The sequence below is a fragment of the Lonchura striata genome, chromosome 1A (assembly GCF_050655825.1).
Source record: "Lonchura striata isolate lonStrDom1 chromosome 1A, ASM5065582v1, whole genome shotgun sequence".
NCBI classification, from domain to species: domain Eukaryota; kingdom Metazoa; phylum Chordata; class Aves; order Passeriformes; family Estrildidae; genus Lonchura; species Lonchura striata.
The window spans coordinates 47,708,243-47,733,963 of NC_140741.1; the positions used below are offsets into that span (position 1 = coordinate 47,708,243).

At 39.2% G+C, this 25,721-nt stretch overlaps 1 protein-coding gene across 3 annotated transcripts in view; it reads right to left on the minus strand.

Annotated features, from left to right (window-relative positions):
- The window catches only part of CPM (carboxypeptidase M), a 31,445-nt gene that overhangs the window by 2,718 nt on the left and 3,006 nt on the right, over positions 1-25,721 (minus strand). For 2 of the 3 annotated variants that reach the window (XM_085569147.1, XM_085569146.1), the window contains 4 exons: positions 3,695-3,867; positions 2,054-2,238; positions 1,636-1,806; positions 1,025-1,177 (listed from right to left, as the gene is read on the minus strand). In XM_085569147.1, the coding sequence (XP_085425273.1) occupies positions 1,025-1,177; positions 1,636-1,806; positions 2,054-2,238; positions 3,695-3,867 (682 nt within the window). Of the gene's footprint in view, positions 1-1,024; positions 1,178-1,635; positions 1,807-2,053; positions 2,239-3,694; positions 3,868-11,047; positions 11,146-25,721 lie in introns of all 3 variants that reach the window. The other variant, XM_021544276.3, reaches the window with a different exon arrangement.

A 25,721-nucleotide genomic window follows, 5' to 3' on the forward strand; every position in this document is an offset into this window, starting at 1 on the left:
AAGGAGGAGCAAAAGATCATGAGCTCTAACTGGTGAGCCTCCTTCTCTGAGAAGGGGAGACTGTTCTGTTGCTGGATGCACTCAAAGGCATCACCACATTTCAGCACATCTAACATTCTCACTAGTGATTTAGGCCTTGCTCAAGGGAATTAAACCAGAAAATCCTAGGCTGTTGTTGTTAATAGTTTACCCTCATGTTAAGTTAGAAAGTAGTATTGTAATATCCTCTTCCAAATTTCATTTGCTGATGGTATCATACACATGTACTATACTGAAGGGCTTCAATCTTCAGTACAGGTTTGGCAATTTTTGCACGCAAACACACACCCACCCACACCTTCCCACTTCTTTTTTTTTTTTTTGTGATTTAAAATAAGTCAGCCTCTTGTCTAGTACTTCCCAAAGGCAGAATACCAACAATGTCTGCTTATGAAGCACTTTCCCTTAATTCCCACACACCATCTTCAAGGCAGCACAGCTATTAAGCAGAGATAAAAAATAGCAGTTAGGGAAACAAAATGCAAGATAAGCAACAGGTTTGTGCAAACCCTTCAACTCACTGTAAAGCACCACAGTTTCACTAAGCAGCAGTTCTCTTAGAAATGTGAAGTTAGATCACACCTAGGAAGCCTTTCAAATTTACAAAATCTAAGCAGCAAAGACCCATGACACTAGTGCTGAGGCACACATACACTTAGAGACCTTTGAAATAAATTATTATCCCAAGGCTGCTCAGGAGAATGAGGGGAGGGGGGGAGTGTATGGTCAGACAGCCCCCAAGGCCTGTCCCTTGCTCCTGCCCCAGCACATTTTAAGCCCCTTGCACACCTGTAGTAGCCCCTGGCCTGACACTCTTCTAAGTTCTCCTGCCTTATCCATTCCTGTCTTTGTAGCACTTCTTGTTCAGAAGCTCCCAAGTTAACATCAAATCTCTCCCCTGTGAGCTGTGACACTGACCCAGGCTGCTGAGGAGTTCCCTCTAAGCTTGCCTCAGGTTTCACTCTGCCCCCATTCGCATACCCACCTAAGTGTACTTGTTTGATATATTCGATCAGAGCAGCTTTGTTGTCTCTCCAGAACTTTCCCAGCTGGTCTTCTGGAGGATATTTACAGCATGACAGCTCTAGTGTAATTTCAAAACACTGTCCCCAGACATAGTTGTAATCTTGCATTCCACCTTAAAAGTGAAATAAAAGCCTTTTCAGCTGCAAAGGAACACTTAAGGTCAAACTAAAAGACAAATAGGAGAGTTAAAACGTTGGTACTTGCATCATACTTGTAAGAAAAGTAATTCAGATAAGTGATTCCTCAATGCCACACTTGTATTTACTGCCTCCTGTGAAAAACCAACTTAATTATTTACTCTAGTTATTCACAGTGTTGTTTTCTGAAGCATACTTCATTTTGGAAATGATGATGATTGATGAGAAAGGGTGGGTCTTTCACTTCAGTTCATTCAAACTTTCCCAACTAAAAAGGGACAGATAGGTTGGCATAGGATTTGCCGCTGCCAAAGCCATTTCAAGACCCTTTTAAATATTTTAAATTATTGCCTTTTCATCATCAGAGATGGCAGAGAAAGTGAGAAAACATCTTACTGGGAGCAGCTGAATGAAACATCAATGACATTCTTACCTTCCAGCTGGTACCAAGAGTACCCATTGGTAATGCCTTCTGGAAAGGTTTGCCTGCTGTCACACCCTGTCCCTTTGTACATGCTGGCATGGTTGGAAGAATAGGTTCTTGCCAAGTGAATAAAGACATCATCATCTGGAGATTTGCTATAGCCTTCCAAGGAGCCAGTAACTGCAGAGTGAAGACAGCCATTGTGCAACTCTCATTACTGGTAAAACACTCAGTGTTGGCTTACATGCAGGATAAACATCTCCCAAAGGGCCATATTAGGCAGTGAATTTTGATGGGATTTATCAAATTCTGCCCATCCCAGCTCAAAAGCTAGAAGAACTTTGCAGGAACCCTTCTAAATTTTGCTTTGGTATAGCCAACATTCCTAAACCCAGTCAGTTGTTGGGAGAATTTTTCCCCAGCTTACCTGGGTTACCATTATCAAAGGTGTAACTGGCAACCAGGGCACCCCCATGCAAATTTGCTGAGAGAACAAATGTTTCATTTTTTATCCAGTCCATTACTGCTTGAGTCTCTGGCTGAATCCTGATGCTGTTATTTTCAAAAGCATCAGGAAAATTTCTGTTCAGATCTTCTCCATTCCTGTTGTACCTTAGAAAGAGAGAAGATATTCCCATTACTGTTTTTCCTGTGGATGCTTCCACATCACGAGCCTCCCAGTACTCCAGATCTGTGGTGTGCTAGTATCTTCAGACAATAGGGAAGATAGCCATTTTTAATTTCTCAAGTATTATGGTGATAGACTTCAGTTTGCTTTCTGGCAGCACTGGAATTTTCATAGGCCACAATAAAACAATTCTAAGTGGAAGCAGAATATTTATCTTGCACATAGAATGCACACCTACTCATAAGTGAATTAGAAAAAAACAGAGCTATATCAGAAGGACTTTGTCTTACATCCTGTATGTGTTTTTCCTGCTTGTATAGAACCAATGTAATTATTGAATGGCTGTATCCCTTGGGCTGTTCTCACTCTCAAAAAAATTGAGTCAAACACAGGATATATTTCATACTCCCTGAACCTTAATGCCTGGCCTCTTCAAATGCTCTTTTGCTTTTTCTCTCAGATAGGTCAGTACAGGAATAAAGAGGGTATTCACTGTTGACTGTGTCAATTTTTTAGCTCAATCTGTTAAACTCCCCTCCATTTGACAGTGAGGGGATAAAAAATACCCACCTCCATACAAGTCCCATCTATTTGCTGAGGAATACATTTTTTCTTAGTAAAAAGGATGGCCTACACTGGTCACCTAAAGAACCAAACTAAACCTTCTTTCACTTGTTTCTGATGTTGCTAAGGCCAGTGATGCAAGAGAACTTCTAGCTCATGGATTTGCTTTTTGTGCACATTCCAAATCTGTCCTTTGGGTGTTTCTTCCCATTCTCTCACTGTCTCTTTTTCCTCTTCTAGCTTGTTAAGCTTTTCATCCCTTTTTTGGTCTCTGCAATAGTCACAATAAGTAATGCAAAAGTATCACAGGATGCAATGCCAAGTTATATTTTATTTTGTGTAGTTTTTTTTCCCCCTACCATCACTATTAGCAAAGAATCTATTATAGCCAGCTCTGCTTGTATAACTCCTTCTTACTAAATCCACATTCAACATGATTTTTAAACACATTGCTAAAATTCATTCAACAAGCTTAGACACACCATTTCTCATTAAGAAGGGTTACAGAATTCTCCAATTGAAATAGATCCCTGTGGGTGGAATTTTCCTTCTTTTCTCGTAGCACTCTAAAGGTGCTACAAAATAGGGAATTGTGCTTGTATTTGCAATCTGGGTCTCCTGCCTAAAAGGTGAGGTCATTACACCGTTCTGACCAACTTTTTCTGGCCACATCACATATAAACACCAGTCTGACTCAGTCTTCCAGAAACTCTATGCCATAACAAAGCGTCTTCAGAAGGGTACAGGCAAAAATTAGCCCTAGCACATCCTGTAGACTCTGCTCTCCACCAAGTGTGATTCAGTTTTCTGGCTAGCTGCGATCATTACTCCCCACCCCTTTATCTTACCTCTCCCACCCTCTTAAGCCACCCTTACCTTCCTCGTGTGTAATAACAATCAGGTATTTTTGTAGCTTCAAATCCATCAGGATTCATTGTTGGCATGATATGAATCCGGGTATTATTGAGTAACCGGGTAATAACTGGGTCATGTCCATAGCTGGTCACCAGGAAATCTATCAAATGGAGCAGGATTTCTCTCCCAACAGTCTGTGTAAAAAAGCACAGATTTTACTTTAAGTCTGATATGGAAGAAGAAGAAGAAAATAAATAAATAAATAAATAAATAAATATCTACCGCCTTGAACTTCCAGGTTTTTCTTATGGGCTACACAGACATACAAAGCATATGAGAGCACACTGATCCACACTACTTTGCTTTATGCTTTCCCCTAAATATATTTAAAGCACCTGAATAGATTAAAGGAATCACTGGAGGGTTTTCAGAAGGTTTTGAACCCAGACCAACCAGACCTTTTTGTATAATGGGAAGCTGACTGTGTCAGATGCACTGCTTAAATCTTGCATGGATAAGGAACAGCTAAAACAAAAACTAAAGCTGCCTGATAAACATCATGTGGGCTTGGGAACACTCCACTGCATTTTCTCAGTCCGACTGCAGGGTCCCAGCTCTGTGCTGGTGCCTCAGTGACCTGCATACGAGTGCCAGTGCTGTGTGGCAGCACTTGGCAGTGGTGCTTCAGAAGGAAGGGAGGACAAGTCTGCCATGTTTTCCAGGATGCCACAGAGCAGGATATTTTCTTGTTGATCCTTTTTTATGGGAAGCCTATACAAGATTAAAGAGGCCACATAGATACTTCTGTTACAATGCTTTATTTTAATGTCATGAGCATGCGCATTGGGGAAACCGAATAAATCCTTAGAAAAGGACATGGAAAGACATTTGGATACAGTCTTTAGATCAAGGAAAAAGCTAAACCCATATTTCTGCTCTTATAAATTTGTGTTAGTCATGAAAGCTGACATCTCCCTTTAGTCTATAAAATTTAGGCAAAATAGTGTCAAATACCCAATCCAGAGTTAAGGACAATTCTATTCTATTCCAGAAATCACTGCTAATGTTCACTGGACCATACTTTCATGGGGCACTTTCCACAGCACTGTGACCCATGCCTCAAGGGTGCTTTAGGGTTCCTAAACCCTGTCTGGAAAGGGAACAAACCAAGTCTTGCAAGTAGATGAGTTCTAGAAATAACTTATCTCTACTTTATCTCCAAGAACAAAGCCTGGTATATCGCAACAGGATCTAAACCATCACCTGAGTATGTGAAAACAGACTGCTCTGCAGGTTTGATAAATATACTCTGAAATTTAAGAAGGGATGCAACAGAACCTGTCTTGTACAGGCAGCTCTTGAAAAGGGTGATAGACATCTTGGGAATATTCTAAGTGTGGGGGAAGAAAGGAGAGGAGAGGACAGGAGAGGAGAGAAATCAGCCAACTCATGGCCCTGGGCATGAGAGATGAAGTTACCAGACTCAGAATCAGCAAGAATAGCTCTACCACAGAGACAGCTAAACTACAGACAAGAATGGACTGCTGGAGAACCTGGGAAAGTGCTCTTCTCCTACTGTACTTCTCTTCAGTGTCTGACCAAAATAAGTCCCAAAAAGAAAGGGTAGAGAAGCAGGAGTAGAAAGGGGGAAAAAAAAAAGTAACAAAAGAATGTGGTAGAAAAGAACAATGTTTACAAAGAATGAAAGATGACCATATTTTCACAGATTATATTTTTTCCAATTAAAAGTTAATCCCAGATTTACTTACATGTACAGTATTTTACAAAGTCTTTTATAGGATTCCTGGTATAGCTGCTGTTGTACTCAGGGCATTAGGCAATTCAGATTATCTTAAAAGTGCTGGCATTTGGGTGATTACACTATGAGGGAAGAATATGCTTATTACCACTGTTACCAGTGAGTGGTAACAGAGGGGTGGTTTTGTTTTGGTCCAGAGCACCCTGCATTACTTGGGAAAGCACGTCTGAAAGTATCTGAGGGAAAGTTTTTGTTTCTGGGAAAGTTCAAGGTCAAGTTTTGATCAAGCCCTTGGAAAGCATCTGCTGCTCAGTCAAACTTTACCCTGTTACTACAGAGGTCATGAGTATCTGTGGATATGAGTTATGAGTCACTTAGAGCTTCATTTTAGAGCTTCAAATAAAGGATCTAGACACACTGAAGGTAGGTTGCTGACAATAAAGTCAAGCCTTAGTTTTAATATGAAGATAGAGAAAAGATCAGGGGACAGCATGTATGTGTTCTGGGGCTTTGAGAGGACATGAACATTTAGCTTTCATTGCAGTATCCCAAGGGAGATGAGATGCTGATTGTACTATTGTATTTCACACAAAGGGTGACAGAGAAGCAAATTCCTTTCTTTCACTTCTAGGGATACAATTAGACATCAAGTTTCACTGTGCACTTTCAGATGTCAGCTTCCTCCTCTGCCCCAAAGGGAGAAAGTCAGCAGGAAAGGTTTTCAGTGATCCTCAGGGGGAGCCTTGAATGAAGAAGCGTGCACATGTCAGGGCATGGATCAATGCTGTAGAAAAGGGCGCAACTGCTGCTTCTGTGCACAAATCCTTTAAACTTCCTGACTCTGCCTGCTGGCAGGGCTGTGTCAGCACCCTGCTCAGCTGCCACAGGGATTACTCAAGAAGCCAGGGAGGCAGCCAGTTAGGAGATTAAGGTTAGGTCCAATTGCACCTGTGCTGTAACACTTTACTGCATCAGCCCTGGATTTAGAACAGTGTTGTTACCACACGGTACAGACCTAATACCAGGGGACTATGGGTGGATGGACTCTGCCCATTTTTATTATTAAAATTCTTTCCTTAAACACGGCCTGGTTTTTAAGGTGAACGATGTTGAAAGAAAGATCCAAACCGTCAGGCAGGACCTGTTTCAGGTCAACAGAGTCTTGCCTGGCCCCTTGCTCCAGCCCAGGTTGCTCCACAGGCCAGATTCAGCACACCAGGCACAACCCTGCCAAAGGAAGTGGAGTATGAGCAGTAGGCCAGCCTGGTTTCCCACTGAAATGCCACACTTGCAAGATGTTATTTTCAACACTTGTACTGCACTAATTATCACACACTGCTAGGACACACCCCACTGGGGCTGTCTTTCTTGCTAAAACACGCCAGTGCTGAAGCGACTGACTGTGCCAATAGTTTGGCACACATCCCTTCGTTTCTACAGCAGCAATTGGTCTGGACATCTGAGAAATACCACAGGTATGACAGCAAAGTGCAGCTCTCTGGTTTATCATTCAAGGAAATGCCTTTGAACAGTAACTGGCACAAGTTGTTACCAACTGGACAAACTCCTCTGGCTTCAGGATTTACCTGGCTGAGACATGGATAGCTTTCTCTTTTCCCACTCAGAAGAGTGTAAAGAAAGATAAGAGAAAAGGTAACTGCAGCAAGGCAGTGTTAAAAAGTGCTGAAACAGACCTCAGCAACATCCAGCTTTTTTCAAAGTCTGGTGTTAGCATTGAGATTTGATTATTTTGAAATCTCTGGTGCTTCTGACCTTTTTCACGCCACATTAGCTAATACTGAAGCTAGGTGGAAAACAGTTTACTATACAAGAAATGTTTTTTATAAATAGTGGGTTTTTTCCTAGAGCAAATACTGTTTCCCTGCATATCACTTCAATAACATATCACACAGGACTGAGGACATGGGAATATGGACTTACAATTCCTTATAGCAAGTTGTGTAGTATATGCAGTATTTTTTTTGTGCAATTGGATGATAAAAAAATAGCTTTTTTTCCACAGTGGTATTTTGACAGTGTAAATGCAACTTCCATTTTTTAGAAATAAGAGTAAGAAATTCTACACCAGACTCATTAGTTTATTGCTTGGTGTTTTTTTAAGGTTCCATTATATTGATCACTCCAGCCCTAATTCACTTAAGTCCTGATATTTCAGGAAACCCTACTGTGGCTATGACTATGTCTATGATGACATGGAAAATAGGGTAGAGTTGCTTTAACTTATTTCACAAGATAAGGCAACAGATAAATACATCCTTTCACATAGGCTAGTTCAGACTTATCAGTATAGGCTCAGTTTCACACAATGAAAGAGGTAAAATACTACTACTTTTAATAATATTTTATACTACTATATTATCATATTATGTATATTAGTGTTTTATTTATATGATTATAAATAAATTATTGTTTATTACAAATAAGCTATTATATTATTTAATATTATTTACATTGTTATTTTATACACTGAGAAAATAAAGTGACCAGACATGGACACTAAAAGAAAAGAACTGATAATAGCACTGCCACCCTGAGAAAGAGTTTATCTTGTGATGGCCCAGTTACACTACAGAAAGCAGAAATTTAAAGTTACACTACAGCTGCGGAAAGTTAAAGCCCTATACTCAATATATTAAAGGGGGAAAGCAGAAACACACAGGAAGTTTACAGCTTGTTCAGATGTTCTTTTCCTTAAGGGTTTCCCTGCAGTGATATACATGGTTCAGGAGCAGCCTTCCAATTAGATCCTATTTGTTTAGTTGTACAGAATGGACTTAAGTCATTGGCACAGAGGGTCCAAATGCTTTTGCTTCTTTTATGACTTAGGAGTATTTGGGGATTTGGTTGTGGTCAATGTTAAGCAGGAGGAGTTCTTCCCCAGGAAGGAATGTGGAACTTAGAAAGAGAAGGTCTTTCAAGTAAGAGTACAAGACTGGGACAAGAGAGGCCTCTGTCTAATTCAGAATGGGAGTTGCCCCAGAAGATCAGGCAACCTCTCTCTCCCCTTCCCCCTGCAGATTTTATTAACATTTCACAGGCTTATGCATTTTGTGCAGTCATTTACTGCCATCTTGATTAAAGTTAGCTTAAACCAGTTTTAATTTGGCTCAGATTAAACGAAAAGTACTGCTAAAAATGGTATCCAGCTTCATACAGGCAACAAAGAATTGGAGAATTTTTTGTTGCTTCTCAGCGGATCTGGGGCAAAAGTTCACTCTATCTGGCAACAGTGAACACAAATGAAAATCTTTTAAATCTTGGCTGGTTATGTCTTAGAGTATCAAGAAAAATGAACTTACTTCAAAAAATAAATCTTTTCAGTTTTGAAAAAAAATACTCCTCTTATGGTATTGTGTACTCATATTACTTTATTAGAACTTCCCTATTGGGCAGCTTTCCAAATAACCTAGATTTTCTTCCAGCAGCATGTGTGAACAGCCCACACACATGTAATTCAGGTTCCACCCCGACTTTTGTGTTTTTGGAGCAGTGGGCCAGCTGAGTCAAAGTTAAAAGTCATATGCATGATCATAACAGGTTAGAAGGGCAGCATCACCAAACAACACTTGAGAACAGAACTTCTCAGTTTGTATCACTGAAAATATCACTGAAGCACAAAATATCACTGAAGCACAAAAGACCTGACTGGATCAATTAAACCATAACCCCACAATTTCAATTTATGAAAGACTGTAGCATGCAAGTTGAAGCTTGTATAGCTAGTGCAAAGCTTATCTGCTTAATATATTGTAGGGGTAGTTGAATCTATCCCCAGTGAGTAGTCCAGCAAAATCTTAGATTATGGGGAAAAAATATTCAAGTTCCCCAATGCTTGTCTATATGAGGAATTAATTTCCTGCCATCTGAAATACATTTATGATCAGATTAAAAAAAAAAACAACCAAACACCAACTGTGTGTTACCTGTATGCACCAAAAAACCACATACACCAAAAATCATCATGAGGGCTGAAAAAGAAGAATAACTCTATTTCTGGAATGTTCCCTAGGTGTGAGCTTGGTCTGACAAATAACGGGAATGTTGGACACCTTAGCCAGGCAGCTCAAGGATCAAACCTGCTTAGACCGTCTGGCACTGTGTCTGACTTTAAAAGAAAATGTTGCTTCATTTCCTCATGAAGTCAATAAAAAACATAGATCCTAGGCAGTGATCCGAGTTGTCAGTCCCCAGGAACTCCCAGCCCTGTGGATGTGCAAACAGTGTCAAAGCTCTTTATGTGTATCCAGCTGGGCAGCGATAATGACAGGGGTATTTCCTTGTGGAGACTTCAGTATGTGTGGCCTTTGGCAGTCCGGCAATATTGGACTTGCAAGCCAGCCCATTCCAGATGAGATCACATCCAGCCCTCCACCTCCTCCCCATTAAAGCTGGGTGATTTGCAGTCACAAATTTTTGCAATCCCCTTCAGCAGTCTGCAGGGACTGCAGTATGGAGCCTCAGCTCCTAGATGCCTTGGTGACACACGCCAGGTTCCAGGAGCTGCAAACCCTATCTTGGGCACCCAACAAATGCACCCATTGACACCATGAATCAGCTCTCTCACACAGAGTTAAATTCCCAAGCAGCCAAACTCCCAGCAGCAGTTTGAGCAAGGCCAGTGTTGAACAAGGTGAAACTAGTCTAACTTGGGGAAAATTCTTGGCACATAATGTCACAAGTGCCTGTAGGTGTGCAAGTGCTCGCACACAGCAATAACTTGTGACGTGTATCCTTTGCACAGGATGCACTTTCTACTATATCTATCTTTCTTAGTTTGGGGAATTCACAGGCTAGCATATATATACACATATATACCTTGCTACTACTGTTAAATTATTTAACTTTCACATGAAAGACTGCATAAAAACTGATTGTGCAGTTTAAACTTATCCTGAAGTTGACTAATATAATCAGGTAAAGCCAAAGAATAAAAGAAATACAAATCAAAGAAGTACTATAAGGTACAGTGAAGCTTTGATTCTTTCTGATTCAGATTCAAGTACTGCACCAGGTAGGCTCATAATCATAATTTCTCCTTGATCATTAATAAGTGGGCATTCTTCCCAGAGCAAGTCTATTGTTCTGGCATTGCTTTTTCTTTTGTACTCTGTGTTATCTCAGGTAAATCTAGCTGTTCCTAGCTTAAGGTTCCCAAGATAAATTTCCTCCCTACAATAAATAATTTGATGCTTCACAGCAATTATTATTTAATCTTAGGATGTATTTGAAGAGTTCTATCAGTCATATTTCATGCCTAGGCAATAACAATGTATAAGCAAACTACTGCATCTGACTCATTGCTGGGAAACTTAAAGCCTCTGGGTTTACTCACTTGGAGAAGACAAAGCTCTCTACTTAAGAGAGATCTTGAGTGTAGGATTGTTGGACTCTTTACCATAATGTAAGGCCTCCTAAGGCACTTCCACCAAAACAAGGGAACTTTATTCTGAAAGTTCCTCAATAAATACACACATTTTTTCTTCCTTGAGTTATGACATACCTCAATAATAAGAAGCACAAGCTTGAGAGAAGCTCACTCTAAACCTCTGGTAAGTGTATTTGGTATAAATGACATTGCAAAAATTGAGACGTACCTCATCCCCATGCATATTAGCAACATACTTGAACTCTGGAATGCCAATCTTATGATGGGTTGGAAACCTTCCCAGAACAAGAACCCACAGGTCTCTACCTTTAAGAGGGGAAGGGGAAAAGATATTTTTAAAAATAGGTGTAAAATTATACAAGCCTTAGAAGAATAAAAAGAATTGGCCATTAAGACCACTGTAAAAATACACATATTTCATTGATGCCCACTCAGTCCTATATAGAATATATCAAAGGAGACTGTGGGGTTCTTTTATTCTATGAATATATTCAGTATTAGTTAAAGGAATATATATGCTTTGCCTTTATTACAAGTATGTAATAAACCCTGAAATTTCTAAAGCATTTAACCAGCATAAGAAAAGAAGGCTCTTTTTTTTTTTTTTGGTAATAAAAAAGGCTCTTTTTTTTTGTAATAAACCCTTTTCAAATTAAATTTAGCAAATAAGACCATTCTTGCCCCCCTCAAATTTTAATTCATAAGGCTTTTCTGAAATATATACAGAAATTTTCATTAGCACAAAGAAAAAACATCTCGTTTTGTACTAAAGACAACTCAAAAAAGGTAAACGCATGCATTACTACTCAGAAAACAGGAGTTACCAGGAAGAGCTGTATCAGAGATATTTCAAATATATCAGCAGGGAAAGAATTAGTAGCTACAGAAAGAGTATTAGTTAGGAACACTAAAGCTACACAAGAAGCTGAACTTTAAGAATCAAAATAAACATATATACATTTTGGAAGTCCACATTTAAGCAGGGGGGAGAGGGAGAGGAGAGGAGATTTTTTTTTGTTATTATTTTTAGTGATACTGTGGCATTTCAGACCTCATCTGCAAATCTGTGCTTCCCACTAGTCTGCTCAGTGAGGTGGAAAACTCAAGTTTCAGTAGATGGCAGCAATGAAACTGGACCGGTTACTTGATAACAGCAGTGACAAGCTATAAATTGCTAATGTCCAGACCTGGCAAGTGTGGCAGCTGTCCCCAGCTCCACACAGGTCTTGCTGGGACCCACGACCTCTCTTAGAGGAGCCCAGCCACCACTGCTACTTGCAGGAAAGATAGAATATAGGAACTGCTATATGCAGTACTATAAAAAGCCTTATTTCCTGAATCTTTGTGGATCACCAAATCTGCAGTAAACAAACTCTGGAGCATATCACTTCCCATTCCTGAAGGCATGGCCACTCTAGCTATGCATATGCCACAGGATTTTTGTTTTCTTTTCTAGCTATGCAACTGATTCACAGCAGCTATACCACAAGGGTCATGACTTCGGGAATGGGAGGAAAAACTTGAAGAGGACTGAAGCAACACTGCAAGATGCACTGAAACAGTTGTAAGAGAGTTAAAACTGAAGACAGTGGTTGCCAAACTAAATTCAGCTAAGAGAATCAGAGTCTTAGGATCAAGAAGCAGCAAGACAGTGCTGAGAGCTGACAGATTCAACCAAGACTGATCTCAGTATCCCCCGGTTTTACAGCTGCTCTTGAAGACACAGGTGTTCAACCCCTGTAACAATGCCATACACAAAGCTGTGAGATGATGCTACTGACTTTTCATTAAAGGGCAATGTGAGCAAGCAATCCATACTTTAGAAGTAATTTTGTGACAAGTGATTTGGTAAGAAAGCTAGTTATTTGGCCTTGCTGTATATAGAGCCACTGTCTCACAAAAAAAGAAAAAGCATGATTTCTGTAAGCCTTGACAAGTTGCACAGTGGAGAACCCGAAGATACTAGTTTTTAATCACATTCTTCAAAAAGGAAAGAAAGAGAACACACAAATCATCTCACCCTAACACTCCTGCCTTCCAAAACCTCCAGAGGTCCCCTCTAATATCAACCATCCTGCAGCTCTGTGAAAAGAGATGACAAGTCTTGCTGCAGTAGCATATGTTTAGAACTGAAAACAATCTTAGCAGTGAAAAAACTGTTATTCATAATCAAGTGTGGACAACAATCTCAACTTACTTTCCAACTCTGCAATGTGTCAGTCTCTCTATAGCTGTATCCTGGGGCAACTTGCAATGAATTACCAAGGAAGTCCTTTCAGAATGTTCCTATGATTTTTTTTTGTCCTTATATCCTCTAAGCCCTGCTTCCCAGCTCTCATTCCCTCTATTGGAAAGCAAGTTCAGACGTTCCTCCTTGGTGTCAGTTGCCATGTGGACTTCTGCACCAAGAGGAACACACCTGCTTACAGCAGCGACTGCAGCCTTTCCACCATGGCCCAAACCTGAAGGTGGCTGCTGCAAACCTACAACGTGCAGCCCATCACATACACTCAAGCAAAGAGTGCAGGCAGAGATAAGGTGCTCTAGATATTTACATCATTTAAGGTTTTCTACAAATTCTGATACCAAATTTAAATATTATAATTCCAGTGTCTTTCCATCAGCAGTACCCGTTCCTGCTGCTCTCACTGTTTATTGCACTCATGGGAAACACAAGGAAGAGCTAAGTATAGACTAACATTATGTACTGATGTAAATTGTTCTTTCCTGCATTAGTGTTCAGACTGTTTAGAGTTTGTGTGAGGGCCATCTACATGATAAACACACCCATGAACTGAGATACCAATTATTTCCTGGCATTTCCAGCTTGTAAGAAGTACTAAACCTTCCATTAACAATTAAAATACATTCCTGGGTCTGCTCAGCCTGCAGTACTGGATAGTGTATCTGTGAGGGATGATGTAAGATTTCTTTCCATACGGCTGTAATTAACTGCATGTAAAAAGATTCAGCATATAGATGGTTTCCTTTAATTAGCAAAGCCTAGATAACTCTGGTTTGGTACCTGAAGGGAGCAGCTAAGCTTCCTCTCATGCTTTGAAAAGCTATTTCTCACTGCCAAATTGCCAAACCAAAACTGACGTCAACTAATTAGTGGACTATATTTCAAGTGATGAAGACAAACGTGTGTTTCTAACTGTGTGTCTCAGGACAAGTAACAAGACTTGTATTGGAGGAGAGCCAGACCACACATCCTCTAGTAGAATGTGAAGCTTTTTTAACTTTATAAAAAGTTTTCTATCATTGCCACTAGTTCACAACATAGTGTCAGTATTCTTAACAGATGTACAAAACCTGGTAATTAAAATGAAGAATTTAAACTGATCTCTAGGTCTAGTGGGAAAGAAACCAAATCCATTTGTAGATGTTAGAGTCTGGATTAAGATCTTTGTTTTTGTTCTGAATTTTATTTATTCTTTTCTTCACTTTGTTCTTTACAGCTTCATTTATGAAAAACTCATAATTTCAAAGGAAATTATGGCTAGGCAATGAAGTGAAATGGGGGATGGCTCAGACTCACTGTCAGTACCAGTCAGGCTAGAGTACTGATTCAAGAGTTTGCAGGGAGGACCACTTTGACCAAGAAAAAGCAATAGACTGACTAGAGTCCTCCTGGGCTGGCCATGAGTTGCACACTGGCTTGATGGGTAGGAACTGCAGTAATGCTGTTGGTCTGTGTTGAGGCAGCCCCTACCTAGAAAGGTGCAGGATAGAGAGGAAGGGAAGAGAGATTAACTCTCATGAGAATGCAAGGTCCCAGAGCAATTCAAAGAACCAGTCTCAGAAGTAACCTCAAGAGATCATCTGGTCCAACCCTACATGTGAAAGTAAACCTAGATAAGACTATTTAGTACTTTGTTCAATTGCATCTTTAAAACCTCCAGTGGGGAGGACTTTACCTCATTTCTGGGGAGGTGGTTCCAGTGAATGATTCTCACTGTATAAAATTTTCAACTATTGAGATGAAACCTCTCATAGTGCCACTTGTACTCGTTGCCCCTTGCTTTTTTCCACATGGCTCCTTGTGAAGAGAGAGGATTCATCCTCTTTACAGCCACTCTTCAAGTACTCAAATTCTGTGATAAGATTCCACCCTAAGCCTTCTCTTCTCCAGGCAGATGAGTCTCCTCAGGGCAACATTGTCTTCCAGCAAAACACTACCACAACTAATGAAGGACTTCAAGAGTAATTTCTTTTGCTAAACTACCATCAGCAGCACCCTTGCCCTGAGGTACTCTGATTTGTCATTACCAATTCAAGCTGGAAAATCTAATGCCATTTTCGTACTCTTATTCTGCAAGGGCACTGCCCAAAACCACACATGGCTTGATTGAGATTCTAAGAGAATTTGAAGTACCAGTACATTATTTGTATAACCAGAAATGCTTCATCAGAATGACTGATGTAGCAGTATTGCTTTACAAACATGAACAAATACATGATCTTAATCTAGCCAGACTGAGTAAAACACTGCCAAAACAAGCAACGTACCTGAAGCTAAGATCAGACAAACAGCTGTAAGAACAACTGTATTTCAAATTCTTTTGTGAGCATTTTCCCTTATTTTCAGTTATACCATGGTCATTTGAGACAGAATGGGTTATCTAAAGACTTGGCCTGTAGTAGCACTGGCATTAGTAATGAACAAAGTTGATATGACAAGAAGAGCTAGGACACTTTAAATACAGGAAAGTCTTCAAGGTATTGTAAAGAATAAAGAGATACAGACCAATCACATACATCAACCAGGCATGTCTGGCAATATTCAGCATGGTGCTTAGGTAAGCAGAAAAAAAGCCAAAAGCACTCAAGGTAATATTTGGCTACAGGTTTATTATTTGTCAGTGGCTACAGCCACTGAGTCACTATGTGGTCACTGCCAAACTTAATACTTCTGGCTTCTTCCCACAGATCCCCTATTACAGATATGAGGCACGCTCTCTAGGCAAAAAGTAAATAGAAGTATCAATTTCCCACTGTTTAATCAGCTCCTATCTACTCCAAGAGATTACAGCAGTCACTCTAAATTAGAGTCAGCACCATAGAAACGGAACTGATGGAATAAACAACTACTCTAAAAATCACTAGATACTGTTTATTTGTATCCAAAGCACTTGAGAAGGGAAGGGAATCAAAACAATTAATGGTTCACATGATTGCTAATCTTCCCAAACGTTTAACTAAATCTTTGGTTGATTGGGACAGCTATAGCTGCTTTGGACGCTTTCACAAGACTTGGATCTTATGAGAACAGCAACCCTTTCTGTCCTATGTACATGTGAGTCATCACTGTACCATTTCCAGTTCTCATAATCAAGTTGAACACACTCTTTATACAAAAAAACATGAAAAATTGCCAAGGCAGAGCACCGTCTCTACAATAGTACCTTACAGGTTATTTGAACAAAAATCACGAAATAAAAATAAATTTGTAAAAGCCAAAGAAAAACAACCCAGAGGGAATACTGGTTTTAAATTAAGGTATACTAACCTTATTCAGTACTGCTCACTAAGAAAATGAGAACACCACAGACACATAGAAATATTCTGAGCAGGCTTTTTCTTGTATTTACATATTTACACTGACCGGTTTCATGTTTACACCCAGAAACCAAATAGATTATTTTTCTCTTTTCACCAACTCTTGTTTCTATCACCGCAGGGTTTTTAAATCTAGTTCTAAAAAGTGTACTTTATTTTCTGAGAAAGCTGTGAAGCCGGTATGCATCTAGTAACTTTCAGAAAAAGCTATTGTATACATGAAAGTAATAAATATTACCCATTCACAGCAATACCATTGGATCATCACTAATAAAATGATTGCTTGTAACACAAGCCAGCCATAAGGGACAGGGGTTGTTTGTTTCAAAGTGCAATTTATCCAGATTCAATAGTTTTGTTTAGCCTACACTTTTACCACCAGAGGCAGAGGATGTGGAACCATTTCTGCCACTTGAAGTTACAGAGGACCTGTTCAACCACTTCAGGTTGTGGTTCAAACGTGGCTGAGAAGTTACTGGTGCACTTCAAGGATTTGAGTTCACTGAAGTACCTCACCAAGAGACTTGTTACACCTGTCCCGTAAAAATCCTTGTCAGATCTTAAACATTGTTTGCCTCAAGAATAGGAAGCTCAAAACCATACACATCTCAACACTGACAAGCAGACTCCTACAAATCCAGATACTGAGTAGCTCCTCCCCCCACCTTCTCTCTTTTTAACTCAATAAAGTGGGGAAAATGGAGACTAGATTAATTTTTTTTAAAATAATCCAGTCTCTGCCATGATCATCTGTTTCTGGTTTAGTTAACAAACTACATTAGTCTGACCAGTGTTTCCAGATTTTGTCCTAAAACAGGAAACAAAACGTCTCTAGAAACACTAGCAACTGGCTTTCAGGTAACAAAGGCACAAGGCAACAACTAAGAATCAGGCTGTGTTACTACCTACAAGTAGGATAATTTGGTCCTTAGTCTCTTGAACAAACATGTTCTGATGGCCTCTGTTTATTCTTGGGATTTTGAGAGCAGCCTAATGCAATTGCATATCAAAGCAAGTTCTGTACCCTAGGCACACTTTAGGATCAGGAAATGTGCTTCATCAGAATCATCCTGGTTGCACATTGCTTGAAGTGCATAGCAGGGAAGGCATCTGTGCCTACCTTGTTCCCATAATTTTCTCTAGCTGCTCTTTGGAAAACAGAATAATGAACACAGTAGGACTACATTTCTTATTGAGAACAGAATTTGCCTTTATTTTAGATTTAGGATAAATGGTGCTTTTTCAGATGTGCTCAAGCTCTGTTTAAATGCCCCAGGTAACTGCAAGACCATGGATGTAGAACACACTGGCTAGGGACAAACAGGAAATGTAACTCAACTGTCCTAAATCCACTGTGAGCTCGGCACGTTACATAGCAGCTACAGTAATTTAATTAAGTTACTCCAACTGCCATGGTCTGACCTTTCCCATAACAACAAGTCAGTCCTAGATATCAAACTGCAGAATCATTGGCTTAGTAACATCCTCTACCCTCTTTCTCACATCTGAGCCACTGCACAGCTTATAGGAGAGAACAGTTTTACAAGGAGGGTATTCTCTCAGCTGAGAAGGAAGAGATCTACACCCAGTCCTATGTATTATCTTTTTGTATGTCCACTTCTTAAAATTAATCTTCCAATTAATAGAAGGTTCCAAAAGCAGAACTTTCAGAAAGTTTAGAAATCACATGCACATTCAGATTTCATTTAAAAAAAAACCCAGCCCTACAAACAATCTAGATCTCTCTTCTACACAAAAACACGTGCAGAACAGCTGTCTAACGAACAAACGCTTCACTGTAAGAAGTCTTGCAAACAATTAATTAATGTATTATAAGTAGGTCTCCATGTACTTATGTGAACACAATATGCCATAGCTACACACAGCAAACCTTTAATTACGTAGCCCTGTGAAAATAAGCAAGACTGGTTCCTTCAAGGATCTACAGCCAGAGGTCCTAGGCAGAAAAGCTGGGCATAGGGGATCCAGGGCACACTGCTCTTCTTTTTTGGGGAGTGAATGGAAAGCTACTAGAAACACTTTTCTACTAAAAAAACTCATTGTCTGAGGTGGGGTAGGAGGGATGTGTTACTAAGTTTTCCTCAAGCTAAAAGGAGAATGCAGACAAATTTGGCATCTGGGTAAAACTGAGGCACAAGATGAGAGTTTTATTTCAAGTAAGTTTGTGATTAGGAGCACATTTCATTTACAGGGCTAAAAATGTATGCACAATGTTCCAGAATGCAGAATCCTACAAGGAGTGAGGGGAAAAAAGCATTCATTTATGTCTATCGTGCACCATGTTAGTACCCTGAGCTCTGTATTTTAGTCAGTTTTAAAACAAACAAAACCCCAAACATAAAATCTGTTACACATTTATTTCCTCAACACCAGGAAAGGATATGGATACTGCATCCACCAGCTGTAATTGCTGATTCTATGATACATGATCTCCAGAGCATTGCTAACTCCACCAGTGTGAATTACAATATCCAGGAGTCAATCCTGCCTATTTCTAAACAAACACAGAAAGCTGCAAAGTCTCACTGATGGGAAACAGGATGGCTGCAGCCTTAAGACCTCCATTGTTCTGAAAAAAAGGTTGAAAAATATATGTTGCAACCAGACAACTACAAAGCAAAAGATAGAGAGGAAGCAGAACAGAGATTTTATTCCCCACAAGGCTGATTCTAAATAAATGCTACTCATGTGAGCAGTGTACTATTTCTAAACAGATCAGATCTTTCCATTTTGAAGTTACAACATTAAAACTTCAGTAAAAGATAACAGTTTATGTACAAGAAATGTTTGATCTATGTTGCTAGGATAAGTTCTCCTCACACTTTATTTATTTATTTAAGCTGGGACAGAAATCTCTGATACAGTATGTTCCACAGGGAAAAAACAAATGAACTAACTTCCCTCCAAAATTTTCTGAAAGAAGTGTATTTAAATAGGAGAGATCGTGGAAGGCAGGACAAAAATGACTGACCAAGTCACAGCAAGTGTAAAGAATAGAAGACTAAGCAAATAATTATACTTTTACTGCAGGAGAATAGAAATGTGCTCAGAGTCAGTGACTGTGTCTCCAAGAGTAATGTCTAAGCTTATCAATCTTTTAAACATCTGACGCTGACCAAATGACATGGTTTTTATATATTATTCATGTAAAAAACATAGTTATACTGACAGGAAAGAAAAGTTAAGTCTTGTTATCATCAGATAAAATCTTAGTATGTGGCTATAAGAGGATTGATTGCACACAAACTACTTGTGTCACATCACAAGAGTCAAACTGTAAGAGGATGCAGTCAGATAATACATGAATCTATATTTCAGCATTTAAAGAATTTTTAGCTTCAGTTAGGACAAATAGAATTTAAAGCTAATATAGTAATGGCAACTTCTATTTAAACACATTATTTAGAGCAAAGCTCAGTTGGGAGCTGAACACTTAAGAATATAAGTTAATACTTCTTGTTTTTAAAGTCATGATTTAGCTTTCACTAGATAAACCATGAAGGAACCAGTACTCTGTTTCTGTTTTATTTCCCCTTCCCATCACAGTGACTGACATAATGTGCTGCAAATAGAGTTTACAAGGCTATTAGTATCAAGCCCATCTGTAAACCCAAATAGTTTTTCAATAATAAAATGAACATGTAAATCTACTTAGAATCTTGTTAACATACATTTATATGCCACACATACTGTCAGACTAGAACAAAGATGTTTATGAGGAAAGAATGGAAAGAGAGCCAGCGACACACAACAGGAAAAAAAATTCAGAGGTGAGCAAGCATGGATAAGAATTTAACTACCCAATAAGTTTTAGAATGCCCATTTTTACATGGGACTCTGGACTGGAGCCCAGCAATTTTAGTATGATATGTATCATAGGGCCCTCAGAGTGGAAAATGTGTCATTCATTCTTGTTTCTAAAAACAAACTTTGAGAAACTTCAATGCTTATATCATCTATACACACCATACTTGTATGACGAGCCTGTAAGGAAATCTGTGGGGTGGGGATAAGGAGGAGAGAAGGGAAGAAGAAACATTATCAAGGATTGGAGACAGGAGGAAAGTCATCTGTAGCAGTCAAATGGAACAAACGTAAGGTAACAATCTTCCACACAAATATACCTCACATAATGTAAGCACAGAAAAAGTAACTGCAGTATATTCTTTAAAGGCAACAGATTTTCTATGGATTTTCATCTAGGTAATTTGCTTAAAGACAACAAGAATTCTCTCTGTCACCTTTCATTTTCCTTCCTACTTTTAAAAACACTGGTACTAGCATTTAATAACAGATAACACCAAGAAACTTAACTTGAAGTACAGTGGGCTATATAAAACCTTCTCATTCTATTTTCATGCACTGCCAGAACCCCTGAGCCAACCCAATAATAATTCCAGTGGAATACAAACATTTTATGGGTAAAGTATTTCAACTTTGTTTTCTCCAGCAGTAAAACTTGTTTTCTAGTACTTTAAACAAAGTAAAAACATCCAGAATATAAAAAGTCTGTATTGTAAATTCATTAAAGTTTACAATGCATTTTAATATTGATGGTAGTAACTCAGGCTTCTTTCATACTATGTCACAACAAATTACTTAAAATGAGTTCCCAGCTACATACACAGACTATTTATGTGTAGATGAGACAAGTACAATACCTGGCCTTTTATTATGAAATATTTTCACAGAAGAGCAGTGAACCTTAAATTAGTACTCCCTTGTTCAACAGCCACCCATAAATACCTAAAGGTATCAGCCATCCATAAATGCCTATAGGTATCAATCACACTGTATCAGATGAGTCAGGAGGTCTAAGCTGACCTCTGGCACACCTTGGGCACACATTCCACTGATGCTGGTGAGGAATGATGGACAGGTTAATTGCCTAGGTTTTCTATTGACTGTATCACCAGGCACATGTTGCACCCAGCACTACCTAAGCCCTAATCCCTAGCATGCCCTTTTGCTGAAGTCACAGCTGCTTATCAGATGGAAACCTGGGCATGCTCATTCCTCCTGTTTTTCAAGGGGAAAAACACATGAATGCAGGCAGGAAGGAGACAAAGCTCTCCAACAGGCACCTTGTCACAGATAAACCTGGCCTGCTGGGAGCCCTGCTGAGCACACCTTCCCTGTAGTCCATAGCACAATCCATCCGCACAGCCACGGGCAAGTCCTGCACTAACTGTAAAACCCACAGCAACCATGCACATACCCCCTGCACATTTCAGAGCAGGGATAGCAAAATGCTAATAAGCAAGACTCACTACTTAAAAACAAAACCAAAACATTTCCCCCAAAGTTAGCAAAGTGTTTAAGATTAATGGATGTATCCAACCAAGGGCAACATAGCAACTGAATATTGGTGTTCACTAAGCATCAAAATTGGATGACTAAGTCACATAATTCTCAACCAAAGAAGCTTTCAGGACAGCTGTTTTGCAAGGTATTTCTGTGAATTTCTAGTGGAACCAGAACAAAATGTGGTCAATTTGTTTAATTTTTGTCTCTCCAGTAACAAAATCTGCCAAAGGTGTATTACTATATAGTCAACTTTGAAACTTCACTAGGTAAAGACAGGGGTACTTTAACCATACACAATCTTTCCCTCAGTGAGCAGAATCTGGCCTGAGGATGTTTACAACTGTCCCAAGTTGACTGGAATGCCAAAAATGTAGACTGGCCTCCAGAAAACCTAGATCTAAACCAAGCTGTAATTAGCATGCTATCACTTTATCTCAATCCAGAGTGTATCTAAAAAGGCTTTTTAGAGTGTGTATCTACTACAAAAGTTACTCCATTCTTCCAATACCTGTCTGTTTTTGTCCTCTTAAAGGAGGTCATCGATTCTGTTACAATCCTTAAGTCATCTTCCCACCACCCTAATTTTCTTTTCAAATAATAACAACAACACTGTATCTTGAACAATGAAAAGCCACAGATCATACACATACATTGACTCTTTTCCTTTTGGTACTGCACTCTAAGATTTGCTTGCTGAAGAGTCAGGCTGTTTTCCACTGGGTTGGCATCAGGCAGGATGGGTTAATAGGATTATACCAAGGCCCATTCTCCCATCCCAGACTGATGCAGCTCTGCAGATTCCTCTATTATAGAGTGCAAATCCTGTTCTGAGATTGGATATTGGACATATCAGAATACTGAACTCCTAACAAAAAGCTTTTATAACTTTATTCAACAACACACCTGAAACAATAGAAAAGAATTAAGGTATTTTTGGGGCCATCATACATCTCTGCCTACCTGCTGCTAGGACTGTATCAGTTTCTCACAGACCAAATTACCTACAAATCTTGAGGGCTGTGAGAATACCAACTAAATCACACCAAAAGGTAACACTCGGTTTTGCCAGCTAATAAGCCACATCTTTTAAGCTCCTTTCTCCCCTCATTTAAGGAAAAAAGCTTAGCAGCTGAGATACATAATTAAATATCATAGCTTCCAAATCAGATCTGGAGACTGAACAGGCCTTTGCCAGTCTAGAATGCATTGTTTTCAGTAATTTGGCAGAGATGCTCCTAGTAATCTGGCAAGGGGGAATTTCTATATGGTGATGTAAACCACCACAAAACAAATTGAGTTTCTTTCCATTTGTTTTCCATTGAGGATCTTGGTACAGATTCTGCTGCGCACACTGCTATTACAGCCTACATGCATCAAATAAATATACTATGTAAATCTCACCTCAAATTTATCCACAACAAATCACACCTGACTGTTTGAGTTTTATGCAGAAATGACTGACTTAGTGAGAGGGAGCAAAGCATCATATTTCCTTAGTCTCGACCTTAGCAAGACTTTCAACAGAATCACAGATCCAGGAATTGCATGGGACTTCTGGAGGTCACTTTGTCCAGCTCCCCTCCTTAAGCAGGGCCACCTAGAGCCAGCTGCCCAGGACTGTGTTCAGACAGCTTTTGAATATCTCTAAGGAAACACCCTGAGCAGCCTGAGTTCCTGTCACCCTCATGCTGTCTTTGTAAACAAGCTGGGAACGTGTGGATTAGAGGAATAGACTACAATAAGGTCAGAAGCTGACTGGACTGAACTGATGGTTCAAGAGACAGAAAATTATTAGCAGAGTTCCTTAAGGGTCAGTAATGGGGCTGATGCTGTTTAATGTCTTCACCTTGGCCAGGGCTGCCATTCAGAGGGCCCTGGTAATCTGAAGGAATTTCTTGACAGCAAATTGATGGAGTTTGACCACCTGGAAAAAAATAACCCCCTGTTTGGATTATCAACTCAAGAAAACAACCCCATGCAGGTACAGACTGCAGACTGGCTGGGTTGCAGCTGTGCAGCCTAAGGGCTGGAAAGTGGCTCAGGTACCTAGAGATTCTATAGAACCTCCACCCTTGCAGATATTCAGAAGTAGAGTGGAGAGGGCCCTGAGCATCATATTTAACTTTCAGGTGAGCCTGGCTTTGAAGAGGAGCTCAGACTAGATAGCCTCCAAACCTAAATTACTTTATGATTTGCCTGAAGCAGGTGAGGCTTCTGACATGAAGAGTGTTTAGATACTTCTCTTAAAGAACTACATAGGATCACTTTCTGAAATGGTAATACACAGGTCCCTATCACCCTCCACAACTTCTAAGAGCTGGATTTTCATATCCTTACAGAGCTCTGAATCTGCACACACTGACCAACAGTCAAGCCTTTACTTCACATCCTTCATAATCCAAGTCTAGATGGCAGTATTAAATACTAGATTATTAGATAAAATTGGAGTAAAACATAGATCAACAAATAACATGGGAACAAATAGCCATTCATGGTAATAGTAAAATGTTTGTTGACTTTATAGTTGTTACTTTGATCCATGGGCTATTGTATTTATCATCAAGAATTTTCATATCAGGAGTATCAACTTACTACATCACATTGATCTCAGTTTTATAGTACTTAATTTCTGTTTCTCATCATCAAGAAATACATTTTGCTATCATGGTTTAGCTAATTGGCAGGAGGACAACATTAGTAAACTCATACAAGCATGTGCATGTACAGTCTTGTTTGCATCAGCTTAACTGAGAATAGACAAACAGAACTTCAACCCATGGACCAACACTGAAACTTAATTTTCACCAAAATTCTATAACCACTGCTGTCATAAAACTTAATTTTAGTATGAGCAAAAAAGACCCTCCAAATTAGACCCTAATTCAGTACTGTCCCCTGCCATATTCCAGGTGACTCTGAAGGCTCATTTCTCAACAAAGGTAGAAATCCTTTAACATTTAAAAAAGCGGATAAAATAGAGGAGCACTAAACATTTTTCACTGCCATTTTATCTTAGAGTTTGGCAAAGAAGGCAATATATCAAAACCTGAATGATGTTTCAGTGCATTGCTCAATCACAACCAAGAGATGATGATTTTCCAGTTTTCATGCTGGTGGAATTCAGACAAGTTGAACACCTCATTGTTATCAGCTTTCAAGTATCTAGATATGTAAAAGTCAAAATTCCAATCTCTCAGGCTGGATGAAAGGTTTTTGCCTACCCGCACAAAGATAAGCCAGCTGAGTTTCTGGCAGAAAAGTCATAATCTAGTCCTATCATCAGAATGTTGGTTAAGTTCTCTAAAGGTATGAAAATGAGGATGTGGGTAATTGCTAGTAATTGCACTGGAAGAAACTGTACTTACAGGAACTAACCTCTTGCATGGATGAATAACATAATCCAATCTAATTCTGCCTTTGATGAAACCAAAACCAACACAGTTTAAATAACTTTAAGATTCCTTGTCTACTTTGAGATACATGGTAAAACAAGCAAGAAGGCGTGAAAATGTCTTCGTGATCATCTATCAAGAAGAATACAGTTTTTTATATATTTAATCACAAGCATGAATTTGATAATAGATGCTACAAATGTCTCCTTCCAGTGGTACGAAATGTGATTAGAGGAACAGATGATGTTTCTAAAGAATGGATTTTCTATCTAGTTTTATAGCTCTTCTCAGAATGATTTCGTTTCTTAAACTGAAATCTAATAAAGCAGTTTAGGGGTTTGTTGTTTGTTTGTTTATTTTCTTCAAATTAAACAGATGTACATTAAAGTCCATATGCAACTAAACACTAATCTTTCAAATCCCTTTTGAAAAATTAGCCACTTCTCCCCATATGTATGGTAAGAATGTACCAATCATAGGGAGATAAATTAAAACATCAATATAAGGTCAGGAAGTTGATTACTGATTTCAGTACATTTTCTGTAACATTTGAGACTGAAATCCTAGTCTTCATCTACAGCACAGGACCTTGTATCAGAA